At 52.7% G+C, this 18,152-nt stretch overlaps 1 protein-coding gene across 1 annotated transcript; it reads left to right on the top strand.

The window, feature by feature from the left end:
* Positions 1 to 1,286: 1,286 nt before the first annotated feature.
* On the top strand, positions 1,287 to 16,784 carry CDX1 (caudal type homeobox 1). The gene is made up of 3 exons (XM_031671107.2): positions 1,287 to 1,806; positions 15,607 to 15,752; positions 16,464 to 16,784. Exons 1-3 carry the CDS (start codon positions 1,362 to 1,364, stop codon positions 16,689 to 16,691), a joined length of 819 nt encoding a protein of 272 aa, XP_031526967.2. The 5' UTR covers positions 1,287 to 1,361; the 3' UTR covers positions 16,692 to 16,784.
* Positions 16,785 to 18,152: the final 1,368 nt, after the last annotated feature.

Genomic DNA, 18,152 nt, shown 5'->3' with positions numbered 1-18,152 from the left:
TTCCTGAAGAGCCCTGTCCTTCGTGAATCCTCCCCCAAATCCCCCATCTCGGCTCCCCACTCCCAGTTCACTGATGGCTCCTCAATTGCTTACCCCCCACCCCACCGCCCCCTTTTGGGTAGCTGCAAAATGTTTGGCAGTTTTTAATTGGGCAGGGTTGGGTGGATTTGCATGATGCATTTAAAATCCAAGAGGGCTCCAGCTATAATAAATGGATCAGGGCTTTAGGATAAACCAACTATTAAAAGGGCATTTTTGAATCAACTGAAACACTTTGAATATGAACTGGGCATCAGATAATACCCAAGAATGTGTGTTAATATGTGATAATGGCATATTACATAAGGAAATGTCCATGTGTTTTAGAGATGCACGCTGAGGTATGTAGGGATAAAATGACATGATGTTTGAAAGTTGTTTTAAAATACCTTAGCAAAAAAAGGGAGGAGGTCAGTTAAATAAGTGTCGCAGTATCTTGATTCACTCTACAATTCTACTTCTGTGTATGTTTGAAACTTTTCATTAAAATAAAGGCAGGGTGGGGAGTGGGGGCTGGGGGGGTTGTCAGGAGAATTGTGAAAAGTTCCCTAGAATGTCTCTAAAAGAATGTCCCTATTCCACCTCTCTAAGAACTTTCTCTAGAGAGCCAACTCAGGTGAACTCCCCAACTGTATGTGCATATGTGCATTTTCCCCTGGGAGAAAAAGATCCACAGCTTTCATCGGAGACTCAGAGGGGTCGTGACCCCTCCTCCCCCCAAAAGAGTAAGAACCCGCTACCTTACAGACGGGACCCTGTTTGAAGTCAGCGTTTCCCCACCTCCTTCGCTTCTAGCCCCTTACTGCAGACTGTGCCACAGGTCTGGTGCGGCTGTGTGATGCTGGCCTGGGGTGCCCCCACTCCTGAGATCCCTTTTCTCCACCTGTACAATAGGGTTGCGGGGCGGTCCACGCGGCCACGGGGAGGACGAGGGGTTCGGGCCTCTGCGCCCGGGGCTCCACAGGAGACTCCCACACCTAGCCACCTAGCGAAGCCTCGACGCTCGCCCGGGACGCGCCCTCTGAGCCCCCACCCCCTCCGGCCCCGGCCAGTCCACCTCCTGCTTGGGGTGGCAATTTGTCTCTTTTGAACCCCCCGCCCCCGACGGGTTTCCCCCTTTGATTCGCAGCCTGGAGGCTCCCCCCTCTTTGAAATGCAAACCCGCCTCGGCTGGGGCCGCGGGCGGCCCGGAGCTATAAAAGGCCTGGGTGGGGCGCACGCAGTGTCAGGGCCGGGAGTTCAGGTGAGCAGTTGCTCGTCGGGGCGGCCGGCGGCGGCGGCGGCTCCGGGGCCCAGCATGCGCGGGGGGCCCCGCGGCCACCATGTACGTGGGCTATGTGCTGGACAAGGATTCCCCCGTGTACCCCGGCCCCGCCAGACCCGCCAGTCTCGGCCTGGGCCCTCAAGCCTACGGGCCCCCGCCCCCGCCCCCTGGGCCCCCGCAGTATCCCGACTTCACCGGCTACTCTCACGTGGAGCCGGGCCCCGGGCCCCCTGCGGCCTGGAGTGCGCCCTTCCCTGCGCCCAAGGACGACTGGGCCGCCGCCTATGGCCCGGGCCCCGCGGCCCCCGCCGCCAGCCCGGCCCCGCTGGCATTCGGACCCCCGCCGGACTTTAGCGCGGTGCCCGCGCCCCCTGGGCCCGGCCCAGGTCTCCTGGCGCAGCCCCTCGGTGGCCCAGGCGCACCGTCCTCGCCTGGAGCGCAAAGGCGGACGCCCTTCGAGTGGATGCGGCGCAGCGTGGCGGCCGGAGGTGGCGGTGGCAGCGGTAAGGATCCCTCCCTCGCCCTGCGCCTCAGAACGGTTCCCCTGGGCGCCGGCAGGTGCTAGGGCGAGGCCCTGGCCGCCCCCTGTCTGACCTCTGCCCGGCCCTGCTTGGGTTCCTGCGTGTGCCTCCACCCCCCACTCTCTCCCAGGCGGTTGTTCCCTCAGTTCTCCCCTTATCCCAGCCTGCAGGAGCCTTAGCGAGCACAACCTGTGTCTCTGCAAAGATCGGGAAACTGAGATCCCAGAGTGAAGAAAAACGCCTTGTGGTTGCGTGGCAAAGCCGGAACTAGACGCAGGTCCCCAGACCTCTATCCTAGGGTAAACTTTTAGCCACACTGGTCATCATTTGTTTCTTTGCACCCCTATCCCAGCCCCAAGCCGGGGCTGCAAACTCGCCCCAGACAGGACATGAACCGACTGTGTGAACACCCGCAGGTCACTTCCTTTTCCAGGTGTCAGTCCCCCACCCCATACATTGAAGACACTGGTGAGTCATATCCTACGACCCTCATTGCTTAGATTGGTGGTGGTGGTGGAGGGTCCCTACCTTACCATCTCAGGGCCCTCCCTGAACTCTTGACCCTGGGGGAGGGGAAAGCAGGAGCAGTTGGGAAGGTGGCTACTGTTTGGCTCCTGAACCTGTGAACCTCCTGCCCCCAGGCAGGCCTCTCGGATCCACCCTCTTCAAAGGCAGGGGAGGGGGCAGGACAAAGGCTCCGCTTTAATGAGGGGCAGCCTGACCTCCTTTATAGGTCCCCCCTTTGTCATGTAACAGGCTGGGCCTTGGCTCGGCAGTGACTCCTGTCGGCCGGAAAGTGAACATGATACTCCATTGTCCCGAAGGTGTCCGGCCTGTCCTGACAAAGGCCACCTGGCCTTAGGGGCGGGAAGTTGGCCTGCCCACTCTTTGATGTCCAGCCCCTCCTCCCCTTCCCCCAGCTGGGAGCGAGCCTGGAACTTCCCCCACCTCCTCTCTCTCTTCCCCTCAACGTCCCCACACACGCCAGCAGATGCTTGGGGCGGGGGTTGGTCAGTACCTACAGGTCTGGCTGTAAGTGTACCATCTTCTTGGGAGTCCCAAGGACACAGAATCCCAGACTTGCCTCCACAGGCCTCAGAGGACTGGGGTTGACACTCCAGCTCTGTCACTTGATTCTGTGGCAGCTAACGTGTATGGAACACTTACTAACGTAACGGAGCAGGCACTGACTTAAGATCTTTCAATTCTTATAATTTTATCATAGGTACTATTATCACTCCCATTTTCAAGATGAAGAAATGATGGCATAGAGAGGTTAAATACTTGCAGAAGGAGAGTTATACTTGCATAACCAGCAAATGGTGGGGCTAGGCTTTGAACCCAGGCTGACTCACCAAGCCTGTGCTCTAGTCCTCTGAACAGCTTCTCTTAATTCAGTCATCTTTTCTGGGTCTCAGTTTTACCATCTGTGACATGGGAAGGAAGGGTCTGTGCCTTTGTTTGAGTTACAAAAGGACCTTTTGAAAAATATGCTGTGAAGTACAAGTCTTCTCCCTAGAAAAAAAGCATTGCCTAATTGGGCAGACAATTTCAGGGGATCTAGTGGCCCCCAGAAGCTTTATCCAGGTTGAGAACTTTGCATTAGATTACATGAGAGCAAGTGACTGGGGCTGCTGACCCTCTGGGTCCTGCGGCTCTGTATCTGTCCCCTGGAGAAGGAAGCTCACTTTTCCTGCTCCTTTATTCCAGTTGTTACTTCCTGTTGATCGGGTGACTTTAGAGATGGATGGGGAGGTTCCCCAGGGGCGGGGACTTGGAGAGAGGCCATCACTGTGTGAGGGGGAGAGAGTGGGCCAGTGGGGGTAGGAGGACTGTCGGGAACCCTGGGGAGCTTCTAGGCTATGTCAGGCAAATCACAAGTTCTCTCTTGAGCACAGGAGCTGCCGAATCCAGCTCAGCTCTGTACTCAGAAGTCCTTTGGAAACTGTTGTCCCTGGGCAGATAGAAGACCTAGGAGTAACTCTGCCACCCTTATTCCCAGAAAGTAGAAGGAAGGGCTGAAGGAGGTTTGGGGGCTCCCCTAAAGAAAGTGGCTGCCCCAGGAGCCAGTTGAGAGCCATTCTGCCAAGGACACAGGAGCCTTGGCCTTCTCAAAGCTAGAAGCTGCTGCCTATCTGCTCAATAGGCATCTGCATCTGACTCTGACCAGTGCTCCTGACGTGGGGGCAGAATTGGGGTAGGGTTATAGACCCTCCCTGACAGAGAGGCCAAGCCCCTTCCCTCTTTGGCCTCAGTTTCTCCTTCTGGATAATGAAGGTACAAGGTCTCCAAGGGTGTTGCTTGGATGATGCTGTTGTCTGGGACAGCAGAGGGAAGGTCAGTGTGTGCCATCCCCCCAAATGTTGCTGGTCACCCTGTCTTAATGTACCCTTCCTGGCCAGTCCCCTTTTCCCCCTTTCTGTGCTTCCAGCATTCTAGAATATCTGAACTAGACAGACAGAGACCAGACATACAGATGGGAAACTGAAGCCTGGAGATGGTAAGGAATGTTCTAGTTTCACACAAATGGAGGCTGGGCTGGGATATATTTCGGATGAGTCAGTTTAAAATTTTCCAGTCATTTCCCCTTATATTTAAGACAAAATCTACCCTCCTTTCTGAGACCTGCAAGCTACATGTGCTACTGCAGGCCTTGTGCGTATGCTGTTCCCTCTTTGCAGAAAACTCCGTCCCCAGACTCTTTGCAGGTTCCTTCTCACCCTCCAGGTCTTAGCTTAGTGGCCACCTCCTCAGAGAGGTCCTCCATGATTTTCCAAAGTAGGCTCTCTGTATACCCATCAATAATCTTTGCCATGTTTCCTTCAGAGCACTAACCCCAATTTCAGTTTACTCACTTACTTATTTCTGTGCATGTTGTCTGTTCCCTACCCTCCAAGGTAAATTCCCATGAAGTCCAGAACCATGTCTGTTTGACCCATGACTACAGCACAGGCACCTGGCTCAGTGTGTGGCATTTAGTAGGTGCTCAATACATTTTGTTGAATGAATGAACAGCGCAAGTGTGATGGACAGTAAGACAACTCTGGGAGAAAAGGGGAGAGATGAAATCTCGACTTGGAGATGGGACCCACAACTGTCTGGCTGAACAGCTCATGCTAGTGGTGGAAGCCTGCTTGCCCCCTCCTCCCTACTGGGACGATGCTCCATCCTCACCTGGGGAATGGGTATATCTGGGGCTAAGCTTTATCTAAGGAGGGGGCAGTGAAAATGCAGGAAGGTGCAGGAGAGGCTGTTATGTTGTCCATAAACAAAATATTAACCAGTTCTGAGTGATTACTATCACTTCACTGATGCCAGGATAGGAAATGACTACAAGAGGTTCTATTTTTTTCTTTTTTTTTGTCTTCACCCTTTGCATTTGTAATTATTAGTGTTCACCTTAGGAAGGTTATAAATCACCCTTCTGTCGAAGTCGCAGTCTCCAATTCCTTATGAATAAATAGTACCTCACAGATTAATGGCTCACTGGGATAGCTGAGGTCTCGTACAAGTGGGGAGATGCTCACTTAGATGATGAGATCCTGAACCCTCCTCTCCCCACTACATTCCAGACCCTTTCTCTTGGCCCATTGCCACAGGCCACCAACCTGGCCTCTCGCCTTCAGCCTCTCTTTGATGCCCTAGCTGTCCTCTAAACCATTATCGAATTTATACTCTCAAAGCACATCCCCTGCTCAAGAGTATTCCATGGTTCCCCACTGCCATGGAATTGCAATTTCATTTTATGCCGTTTCATTGCCGCAAAATCCAGCCCCACTTCAGAGCCCTCTTGAGAACTGGCCCCAGCCCACTCTTGAAACCACTCTCCCATTAGTTTGCTTAGATACGGAGATGCTTACCTGGGACAGTTAAGAGTCTGACTCGGGAGCCTTAGACCTGGAACTATGTTTCTGTAAGACGCTGCATTAGCTTCAGGCAAGTTAATCGGGATCATTTCTCTGAGCCTCAACTTCTTCCACTGTAACATTAAGACAGTAACAGGATTACACCTCGAAGCAACGGGGCCTGTAAAGCCCAGCCCTGAGACTGGCATATTCAGTGCATTGATGCCTGCGTCCATCTCTGCCAGTCTTTAGCAGGTGTACACACCTCACACTTCCTGCCTCTCTAGTCTGGTTCCCTCAGCCTGAACTGCCCTCCCTTCTCTCTCCTACAGCTTTACCAAATGCTGCTTCTTCTCCAAGGACACCTCCTCTAGGAAGCCCTCCTTGGTTCCCTCCCCTCCAAGCACTGTATCAGGCCCTTGTTTTAACAACACTTATCACTAGGGGGAGGGTATAGTGCAGTGGTAGAGTATGTGCTAAGCATCCACAAGGTCCTAGGTTCAATCCCCACTATCACCATTTTTTTTTTAAAAACTAAAGGTGAATAAATAAACCTAATTACCTTCCCCCTTAAAATAACAATTAACAACACTTATCACTGGCTGTCTTGTTTAGCCCTGCCGTCTACTGTCTGTTATCCCATGAAGGACCAGTCCTAATCAGTCCCATCCTTCTCACCATGCCTTACACATAGTAGGAGCTCGTGATACAGCTAATAACTCTGGCATCAACTGAGCCTTTACCATTTGCTAGGCACTGTGCCAAGGACTTTGCATGGTGATCTCACTTAAGTCTCATAACAACCCTAAGAAGTGTGAGGTTCTATTATTTGCTTCATTTTTTTTTTTTTATGAGACTCGGAGAGGGTAACACGTTTTGCCCAAGGTCACATAGCTGGGAGGTGGCAGCACAGGGTTCAAATCCAGACCCTATAGGCTAATGAGCGTCTATCAAATAAAACAACACACTTGGAGTGGGAGCCCGGCCCCCTCCCATGTGCATTCCAGCCCAGGTGGGGAAAAGGAGGCCAGAGATGAGCCATAAGAGGCTGGGGGCGAGGGGGGGGGGAGCGCACAGCAGGGGCCAGGCTGTTTAAAGCTGGTTCTCAAGGCAGAAGCTCCATCTGACACCTCATCTCTCAGATGCAGCTGGGAAGGGGGGAATGACCCACTTAGAAGGTGGCAGAAGGCTTTTTTTGGTTGGGTGTTTTTCCCCCCACTTTGGCAGATACTGCTGTTGAGAGCTTGGGGAGTTGTTCTGAAGGTCCAGAACAGCTTTGTTAGCAGCAAGGCTGGCTTGTCAGTGGGAAGTTATCTTAATGGGATGGCCCCTCAAGTTCCTGTCCTGGAGCTTCTGGGATCTGGAAACATTTACATCTCGAGTCAGATCCATCACCACAGTAACATGCTAAGCACCCCCCCATGCCATAATCGCCCATCAAGCTTGTAGGGGTGCCCCACATAGATCCCCTGGCATCAGCAGTGAAAGGGAACAGACCTTAGTGAAAGCTGAGGCTGACACTCCAGGCTCATCCCCCTCCAGTCACTTCCCATTGCTCTAAAAGTCAAATCCAAAGGCCTCACCCCAGGGCTCAAAGCTCTGCTAGCCTCTCCAGCTGCATCACGTGCCTCTCTCATCCATTCATTCATACAGGCAGGCAGGCGATAACAGTCTCTGAGTCTCTATGCTAAACATGCTGTTAGGTGCTGGGGATTCCGGCCAGAACAAGGCAGGCAGGGTCCATCAGGGGGCCAGTACTCTGCTGCTCCTCTCTGCCTTAGGACCTGTGCACATGCTGTTCACTCTTCCTGGAATATTCTTCCCAATTGGTGACCTGGAAACTTCCTTCTCAACCTTCAGATCTTGGCTTAAATGTAGCCTCCTCCAGGAGACCTCCCCCAAGCTAAATAAAGTAGGCTCCCCACTCCACCCTGACCACTCAGTCTAGCTCTCAGCTCCATGACTGCTTTCCTTCACACTAATCACAGTTAGTAATTTTTTGTTTTTCGTCTGCCCCCACCCACCCATGTAAGGGGGAATGAACTGTTTTAACATGTAAGTACGGAGCACCTCCCACAGTAGTGATATGAACTAGCATCTACTGAGTGCTTAGTATTTTTTCAAATGCAGGTATTTTTGACCCCAGAACAACACATTTCTCCATTAGATTAGGTTTTGACTAAGGCTGTGGGAGCAGTGGAGCTGGATGGAAGGCTGTCCTTTGGAGGTTGAGCCAATCAGCTGACGGATTGGATGTGAGGGGTGGAGGAAGCACCACCTAGGCTTTTGGCGTGAGTGGCTGGAGAATGGGGGCTATTTACTGTGATGAGGAAGACCAGGAAGCTGTAGATCTGTGTTACATTCAACAAGGACTCATCGTGGGCTCACCCTGTGTGTCAGGCACTGCTGTGGGACAGGATGAGCAAGAAGACATGGTCCCTACCCTCACAGAGCGTACAGAGAGCCAGGCACTGAGGGGAGGGGGTGTGTCAAGGTCCCGCAGCGAGCTAGAAAAAGGCTAGAGTCCAGAGCCTCTTCCTACACCTCCGCCCCATATGTGACTCTTCAAGACCCATGCCTGCGGATGGTTTGCAAGGACTTCAGCTCCAGACCAGAGGAGGATGGCCAGGGGAGGGCAGAGGCCTAGAAACGCCACCAGGAAACAGCCGAGAGGACGCAGGTGTTCAGCCCAGAAGAAGACTTGAAGGGATGCAGATGCTGCTTCCAACACTTAGAAGGGCTGTTCTAGGCCCCTTATTTCTGGTGCCCCTTGTGGAAAATCCTAGGAAGAATATAAAGGGGTGATGGATGCAAGAATAGGCTGCTATACAGGTAGCCCAAGCAGTCTGGTTAGATGTGCACTGCAGGTGTGGGCATCTAGTTTGGTCTAGCTGTGTTATCCGATGGAACTTTCTGTGATGATGGCTCTATGTCTGTGCCGTCCAGTGTGCTGGCCACTAGTGACATGTGTCTATTGAGCACTCAATACATGGCTAGTGTGACTAAAGAACTGAATTTTTAATTCTGTGTAATTAATTTTAATTTAAATAGCCACATGTGGCTAGTAGCTGTCATATGGGACAGTGCAAGAAAATCTCTCTCAAGAGTTCCTAGAATGGCAATCCATTCCAGACGGGCTTCTTACACTCCAGCAAGGACTCTTTCCTGCCCCTTTTGTGTCTGCAGTCATCGTCATCATCTTCATCATCATCATCACATCTTTGTCACAGTTAGCTTTTATTAATAATTACCTGGTTAACTAGATGATCACGTCTAATCTCCACAACCACCGTGTCTAAAGGAGGCATTCACGTCCCCATTTCATGGATGAATAAACTAGGATTCAGAGAGGTTCAGTGACTTCCCTGAGTTCACGCTGCTGGCACGTGGCCAGGCTGGGTTGGAACCATTGGGCCTATCTGACTCTGACGTCCCTATCCTCTTCACTGCCTCCCATAGTCAAGTCAGATCGTGGACCTCCTTGAAGAAGATAGGGGAGAGGAAGATGCAAAGGTGGCCTGGGAGGAAGAGGGTGTGGTGCTGACTGAGCTCTGTGACTAGGAGGGAGGGTGACAGTGGGGTGAAGCCTTCCTAAAGCTACAGGACTCCTGAGTATGGCTGGCCTGGCCATCCTCCCTTCACCTCACCCCCACTCTCTGCCAGCTCCAGGGATGAGCAGGGTTGAATGAGGAAATGTGTTAGAGCAGTCTGGAACAGGCAAACCAGCTGGAACAAGGACCAGTCATGGACCCAATAGAGAGCCTCACAGCTCAGGGAGGACATTGGTCAGTCCATCATCTAATTGGGCGAATCAGGGCTGCTGCAGCAGAAGTCCCACGCACTGGTGGTACAGATGGGGAAACAGGTCCAAGCTAAACATCACATGTCCAGCTGGTGGCCCAGCCAGACCTCCCACTCCCAGACCGGTGTGTTCTTTGCCCTGCAGCTCCCTATCAGGTGGCATTCCTCCCTCTCCCAAGGGATCCCTCCAACATCCACTTCTGCAAATAGCTCAGTTCTCCTTGTTGCCTCCATAGCTCTTTGTCCTTTGCAGACTGCTTTCACATCCATTTTGCTCCCCAGGGTGAGAGGAAAGCCCAAAGAAGTTTAGTCATTTGTCAAATCCTTCAGCTAAAGATGCAGACCTGGGCCCAGGTCCTTAAGGGAGGCTTAGAGCTGCACAGAAGTTCCGAAATCTACGGGGCCCTAGGAGCTGACGCTCAATCCTCTTTATTTATGTTTAAAGACAAATTTGTTTAAATGGAGGTACTGAGGATTGAACCCAGAACATCGTGCCTGCTAAGCATGTGTACTACCACTGAGCTATACCCACCCGCCCAACCCTGTTCTGATGCACAGGAGAATCTGAGGCCCAGAGAGGAGAAGAGACTTATTTAAGGCCACACAGATGGTACTGAACTGGGACCAGGACCTACTGACTCCAGCTGGTGGTTCAGAATCCCCTCTGGTGGGCTTGTTGAAGATGGCAGGAAGACTAGGACGCAGTAGGTCTGGGAGTCTGGGAATCTGTATTTTTAATAAGCATCCATGCATGCATGTATGCATCTGTGTGTGTGTGTGTATGTATGTGTGAGTTGGGGTGGGAGGGGAATTTTGTGTACAGCCAGTGAGGCTGGACCACACAAAGAGGGGTCATGGACTTAACGTCTCAGGCCCTGAGAGCCAGAGCTGGCAGTCTCATCCCCCAGGGCCACAAACCCAGCAGGAAGAGGACAAAGGAAGTGCTGACCCAGAGGCCACTTGATTTTCCTGGAGCCACTTGCCCCGCCCTGGGGGCAGAGGCTAAACTCTGTCCTTGCCTGGCCCAGTTGGATGGGGAGGCCCCACTGCAGACCAACAGGCTCCTGCCCGCTATCCTCCAGCTGGGCGGGCCCAGTTTCTAAACTCTCAGACAGGGAAATCAGTCTTAGAATTCTTTCAGCAGTAGTAACAAACATAATCAGAGAATCAACAAACATTGGGAGCTTCATGTTTCCAAGTTGGAAGGGACCTTATAAATAAACAGTTTCGTTCAAAACGCAACCCATTGCTCAGATCCATTTTCCAGCATCCCTGCCATATGGTTATCCCACTACTATTGGAAATGAGTAAGATATACCCTTCCCTGCATCCCTACGTGGCAGGTACTGTGCCACACATCATCCATCCATCCATCTCAAGTGACCCCCTGTACACCCAAGGTGTGGAGATAATTATGGGAGACCTTACACTGGATGATAGGTTCTGGTGCTATTTCTGAGGCTAGAGAGACCTGGGTTTAAATACCTACCTGCCCGATGTGTGTACCTCAGTTTTCTCATCTGTAAAATAGCAATAACAGTTGCATAGCTTCAGAGGCTGCTGAGAGATGTATGCAGAGTGCCTGACACATGGACATATTGGCCACTATTGGAATAATAATTATCCCCATTTTATAGATACAGAAAATGAGACTCAGAATGGTGAGGTGACTGTCCTAGGTCACCCAACCAGTGAGAAGCTACACAGCACAGCCCTGGAGGTCTGCTTGCCCAAACAACCATATGTCAGGGTCACCTGGAGTATCAAATTTCAGGGCTCCACTTCAACCCCACTGAGTATGAATTTCTGGGCCAGAATCTGTGCTTTTTAGAAGCTCCTTAGGCAACCCTGAGGCTCCTGGTCGTGCATTTGGAACCATTAGCCAGGAGCTTCCCAAGTCCTCTTTAGGGGATGGGGAGTTTGCTACCTCCATCACTGCCTGATGCGTATGGATGGGCCTTTCCTCACATCCCAAAACCAGAGCAGAGAGAAAGCCTCCCATTGGGAGAGTTATTCAAGGCTCTTCTCCCGCCATGCTCACCCCTGAAGATCTGGGGAGGGGGGAGGGCTCCGACCCTCCCTCCCACCCACTTGCACTGGCATCCGGCCCAGAGCGTTATTCATTAGGTGGCTGGGAGCGGCCTGGCCCCCATCAGACACCTGTTACAGGAGCCCGGACTTCCCTCTTAGTCCCAGTGTCCCAGGGGCCTGTAAATCATTCATCCCAGGCCCTCTCCCCGCCCCACCGCTGTCACGCACCTCCCTGCCTCCTCCCTCCTGGGCTCGCAGGGTGGCACAGGTGTTCACAGGAAGGGAAGGGAGTTGCTCGGGGCAGTGGGGAGTTCTGGCCCAGAGCTGGGACTGGAGCCCAGGCTCCTGACTGTCATTAAAAATACAGATTCACATCAGCACATGGTAAAAATTTAAACATCCCAAAGACTCCCTCCGACCTGTGGCTCTCCAGCCTCCAGTCCCCTCTCCAGGCAGCCTCTATTGTTGGCTTATTGTATATTCTTTCAGAAAGAACTCTCTGGGTGTGCAAACATGTTTGAGTGTATGTGTATTCTATTTTTATCCAAAAATAGTAACATTAATATTCACAACATTCTGTCTTGCATTTTTAAACAATAGATTTTTAGAAATTGCTCCATATTGGCACATATTGGGGCTTTATAATTTCTTTTGAATGACTGCATAATGCTCCTGTCTGGATGTACCATCTCTTATCTAATTAACCAGTCTCGACTCATAGGCATGTGCATTGTCCTTAATTTTGTGCTATTTGGAACAGTTAGCGCTTTGGTCATTTTTCTGTGGGATCAGTCCCTGCAAGTGGGATTAATGGGTCAAAGGGCATGTGCATGTTAAGTGAGGCTGAGATCACCAAGCTGGGCTCCAAGGAGCATGCTCCAGTTATCATTCCCCAGACAGCAGATGGGACTCCCTGGTTCCTGGACCACACAGTGCGATGTCAAACATTTGGTTCTCTGACAGAGCCATTTTCTTAGCAATAAAACTATGCTTTGAGCAGCTCCACCAGATAAAAGTTGGCCAGTGGGTTCCTGAGCCCACCAGCCCCTCTCCTGGGCCCAGAGGTGGGGTGACAGGGCCTGTGGGCTGGGCCTTCACTGGCAGCCTTGCTAGAACAGAGAGGAGCTAGAGCCTCATCTCCCATCTAGTTCCCCACCCCCTCAACCCCCCACCAGCCACCAAGGTTGAAGGGGAGGACCCTGGGTTGGAGGTCAGGAAACACATGAGCCTGGGTTTATACCACTACCAGGCAGGATGGCTGTCAGCAAGTGCACCTTTCTGAGCCTCAATTTTCCCCATCTATGAAACGGGTGTGATGGACCCTCACTTACTCACCAGAAAGGGTGGGAGTGAGTGCTGGATGCCTGAGGGTGTCTTTGTTACCTCTGTTTAAAATCTCTCAGGCTGAAGTTTGGGTGGGTAGGGAGTCTCATCCCCCTACTTCAGGCTGTGATCTTCTGGGCATTTTTTACCTTGGGCCATCCAGCCCCAGCCCAGGGCTCTCAGGGACCTGCCCTCACCATGGTCCGGGCCCTCCCTTCCAAGAAATACAAGTAGATGAGTGGTCTGCTGTTTGAGCATCTGCTGCCAGTGCCTAGAACCTCATAGCAGGCTCTGTGGACCCTAAATCTGGTGGCGTGAGGAGCTGTGCACTAGAGCAGGAGCAAGCGCTCTAGGCCCAGTGACATGGCCTTGGGCAAGTTCACGCCTGCCTGGGGCTTCAGTGACCCTGACTGCACAGGGAGGTTGGACTAGAAGGACTCACAAGGCCACTCTTTGGACCTCTGGCTGCCGTATAACCATCCTGACCCTCGGTCTCTTCATCTATAAAGTTGGAGGAGACCAAGCTCCTATGACCCCTTCTGGCTTTAGCCTAGTGAACCCAGTGGGGCTACGGGTTCAGAGCTCTGCTGGGTTCCAGTGGTGGTGACATTAAGCAAAACTGTTTTTGAGCCGGCGTTGAATTTTCTAGGTCAAGGAGGGGCCCCATCTGGAGCCAAGGCCTTAGCAGCCACTCCCTTGTCCCTCTCCTGGGCTAGGCCTGGCTGAGGGCCGAGGCTGTCCCGTGCTATGTCGGGCAATGGGCTGAGGTCAGTGGATGTGGAAGAGTCCAGTGTGGTTCTGCTGCTCTGGCAGGAAACCCAAGGAAAACAGCCCAGGAACATCTGCTGTCTCCTGTTCTCCACAAACCATTTGGCTCCTGGGGAGCCCAGTGGCGGTCCTGCCAAGCAGCGTGGGCTGGTACATAGTTAGGGGTGGGGGTAGTTAGCACAGGGGTGCTGAAGGACCAGCAGGGCCAGAGCTGGGACTAGGAGAGTGAAGGTCAGGCTGTTGTGGGGGTGAAGTGGGATGGGGTTCATGGTTACTCAGACCTGCCACGCCCTGGTGGGACACATGGGTGGGTCTAAAAGTGCCTGCGCGTGCCTCCTGTTTATAGCCACGTGCTCGGCTTCTTACCAAAGGAAACTGGTGTTTAGTCAGGCCCCCACACTAGCGCAAGCCAAGCATGACTCTTAATATTCTCTCCAGACAGACCTCTGATCCCAGCCCGAAAGCGATTCTGATATTAACCCCAGTTGGTCCTCAAATCTAGTTCCTGGCCCCAGGCTGAGCCCTGTGTGGAAGCCAAGCCACCGCCTTCTCTCTCCTGGGTTATGGCAGGTCTCCCTGCTTTTCCTTCTTCTCGCCAGTCTGTTCCCCATGCAGTAGCCAGAACAATCCTAAAACTGACATCAGACCTTATGGCTCCTATCCCAGGCAGAGTAAAACTCAGACCTCTTTCCATGGCCCGGAGGCCCTGCATGACCTGCCCCCTCCCCTTGCTCACTGTACCCACCAGCCCCCTCCCCCACCCCAGGCACCAGCCTCCTCAGAGCAGGCATACATTCCTACCACAGGGCCCTTGCACCTGATAGTCCCTCCACCTGCAGACCTCTTTTCCAGACAGCTGCATGGCCCTATCCCTCACCTCCTTTAAATCTTTGCTTAAATACTGCTTCAAGGTAAGACCATCATAGGTCTTAGATCATAGATCACTCTATTTAAAATCACAACCTCTCTCCTCCCTAAATTCCCAGTCCTCCTTCCCTTTCTCTGAAATATTTATCATCAATTAACGTAGCAAATAATTTCTATATTTATTTTTGCCCATCTCCCTCCAAGGGCAGATTTTTTTTCTCACTGTGCTTGGCCCACAGCAGGAGCTCAGTAAATATTTGTGGGCTGAGCAAAGTACTCCTGCTCTATGCCTGGGCACAGGCTGGCGTGTGGATGGCCCCAGGCAGACCAGCCCCCAGCTCCTGGAGCAGCTCGAACTCATGGCTTGGTGTCTAGAACCAAGGCCTTTTGAGGAACCTGACAGGTCCTGGGGAACCACCAGCAGCCCCAGTCCTTTTTTGTTTGATTTTGGGGCCAGCAACCTCCAGGATCGGACAGGAATTGAGGTGCATACACCACCCCAGGACAGTTCCTGCAAGCTTCCTGCCCGCCTCTGCCTGTGGCGGCCCTTCCTGCTCTCCTCGTGCACAGGAGAGAGAAGCAGCTGATGTCTCGTTAGCCTCAGTCTACCCTTGCCTGCCAGGTGATCCTGCAAGTCTCTGGTGCTCATGTGTGTGGTCTGAGGGCCACTGAATCAGAACCACCTGGGGAGCTCATGAAAAATGCAGATTTCACCCCAGAGCGTTCTGCTTCGCATGCGCAGTGACGCCCTGGAATCTATTTTTCGCAAGCTCCCCGAGGGTCTGTTGCGCAGCTGCACCTGGGGATCGTTGCCTGAAAGCTGGCGGGGTTGGAAATCAGAGTAAGGCTCTGGGTCAGGAGACCTGGACTGACACCCCGACTCCACCAGTGGCTTTCTGGGTAACCCTGGGCAAGTTGCTTCCCCTCTCTGAGCCTTAGGCCCCCCACCCCCACCCCAATGGGCATGAGAGCAGCGCTCGCCTCCCAGGTTGGGAGTCCCCAAGCCTGAGCCTGAGGGAATGCTTGTACTCACTTAAGGTCCTTCTTGGGGGGGGCCTGGACTACTCTTCCTCCTGGGTGCCCTACTATGGCCTTTTGCAAGCTCCCCTCCCTACTCACCGCTCCTCCTGGCTCCTCTGCTTCTCAGGTAAGACCCGGACCAAGGACAAATACCGCGTGGTCTACACCGACCACCAGCGCCTGGAGCTTGAGAAGGAATTCCACTATAGCCGGTATATCACCATCCGGCGGAAGTCGGAGCTGGCCGCCAATCTGGGCCTTACTGAACGCCAGGTGTGTAGGACCCTCACCTCATCCACAGAGCAGTACTGGGAGTCTGGCCTCCAGGCTGCCAGGCAGATTGTGGAGCTCGGTTAGGGGAGGAGAACAGAGAGGTTGAGTCTCCTGGCCATGTCACACAACACAACAGAAACTGAGCTCCTGCCAAATCCCATCTAGCCCCCAACCCCGTGCCTCCCCGCCCTGGCCAATAAAACCCAGTATCCCTGACCACCAATAAGAGGATAGGGGACCTGATTAGCTATAGGCTACAGCAGGCTTTGATCAACGCTGGTTAAATCCAGAGGAAGGAACAGTCAGGGAGAACAGGGAAGGCTTCCTGGAGGAGGGGTGTCAGAACATGGCTTTGGAAGACGGGGAGGAAGAGGGTTATAGAGAAAGTTGTCTTAAGAGTAGGGGAGGTGGGGAAGGTACAGCTCAGTGGTAGAGCGCATGCGTAGCATGCACGAGGTTCTGGGTTCGATCCCCAGTATCTCAAATAAATAAAACTAATTACCGCCCCCCCCCCGAAAAAAAGAGTAGAAGAGCAAGTTCTAGAGGGGGAGAATGGGTTCAAAGTCCATTCCAGTCAGGGTAGCTGGAGCAGGAGCGAGGCCCCAAACGCCACATCGGGAAATAAGAGCCTCATTGTCCCCTGGGTCTTCCTTTTCCTCTGTCATTTGGTCTCCGCAACACCTACTCCATCTCTGTCCTCTGATCCCACAGGTGAAGATCTGGTTCCAAAACCGGCGGGCAAAGGAGCGCAAAGTGAACAAGAAGAAGCAACAACAGCAGCAGCAGCAGCAGCAGCAGCAGCCCCCACAGCCACCCCCGCCGGCCCATGATGTCACCCCAACTCCAGCTGGGCCGTCCCTGGGGGCCCTGTGCCCCAGCTCCGCCAGCCTCCTGGGCACCTCCTCCCCGATGCCTGTCAAGGAGGAGTATCTTTCATAGCCCCCCAACTAGCTTTGCAGGCTGGGGGCCTCGGGGACTCAGGTGCTGGGAACGTGGCTCCTGTTGGGACTCAGGAGGCCTGGTCTGAGTCCCAGCCTTGCCACTGACCTTCTGAGTAACCCTGGACAAATCACCCACCCAGCCCCTGCATCCCCTGGGCCCGTCCATGCAGTGAGCTTGTTGGATAAGGACCTTTTCCAGCTGCGGTGCTCTAGGCCTCAGGGGGATAGGGAGCCTGGGGTGGGAGGTCTCAATTCCCAGGGGGCTGAGTGAAGGAGCCAAGATAAATCACCAGGCCCTACCTCCTCCTCCATAGGCTCAAAGGTGGGAGGCTGCTATAGGGACAAGACTCCTGGAGAAAGAAAATGGAAGGCTTGCAGACCATGCCCTGAGTGGGGGGAGGGTGTCAGCTCACATCTGCCTTTTCCTGCAGCCTCACCTTTACCTGCCCCCATAATGACATGCCCTGAACCCTCCCCAGGTGGGATGCAAAGCACACAGCCTGCAGGACTGGACCTGAGCAATAGGCTCTGATGACCATCCCTTCTGGGTAGCAGAGCCATGTCCCCTCACTAGCATTCTTAGTGGGGGCTCCAGATTGGGGAGAGGCCCCGGAAGTGGGGCAGGGGGCAAAGTCCACTCTGCCAAGTTTCTACCACCCCACCAGGCTGTTCCTGAGGGCCCAGGCCCCAGGGAGCCCCCAAAGGACTTTCTGGACCAAGCAGACCTCACAGCTAGGCAAGTGTTACACAGAGAGTGGAATCTCTTGGATGCAGCTTCAAGAATAAATTTTTTTCCTCTTTTTAAAAATGTATAAAAATCATTATACATAGCATGAAAAGAAAATGTTAAAGAAGTGTAAATCATCCTTACCCTTCTCAACAACTGCATAGTCCCTTCCGGTCTCTGTAGGCCCTTTAACAAGGTCACCTTTAAAATACATTTGAAAGATCAAAACAGGACACAGTTAGAGTGAGTTTATGAGACTGTAAAATTTTAAGTTCATTTTGTAAGCAGAATCATCAGCTTCAATCTATCAGTCTTTTGACTTTTTCAAATACTTTCAACTCAGCTTTTTCTTTAAACAGATGACATCTGCTGGGCACTCCATGTCCCAGGCATGGCTGGGCCTGGGGAATGCACAGACCTTGCCCCTCAGAAGTTCCCAGTCTGAGCTTTAGATATCAGGGGGGCAGAGCACCCAGGGAGTCCAGAGTGAGCTCCCAGCTTATCCTGGAGAATCTGGAAGGCTTCCTGGAGGAGGTGATGTTTGAACTGAGGCCTAAAAGACTAATGGTTGCTGTCAGGTTAAGAAAGAGGAATGATAAAATAGATTACAAGCACTATGAACTTAAAGTATAATTTTTAAAATCTCCTGAGAAAAGCTGCTATTTTCAACTCCTGTCCAGAGGCGGGCAGGAGTCTGCTACTGGGGGCTTTCACTCCCTAGAGGGCTCTGGT

The sequence above is a fragment of the Vicugna pacos genome, chromosome 3 (assembly GCF_048564905.1).
Source record: "Vicugna pacos chromosome 3, VicPac4, whole genome shotgun sequence".
NCBI classification, from domain to species: Eukaryota; Metazoa; Chordata; class Mammalia; order Artiodactyla; family Camelidae; genus Vicugna; species Vicugna pacos.
The sequence above is the reverse complement of the archived record's forward strand: the minus strand, read 5'-3'. Positions and strand labels throughout refer to the sequence as shown.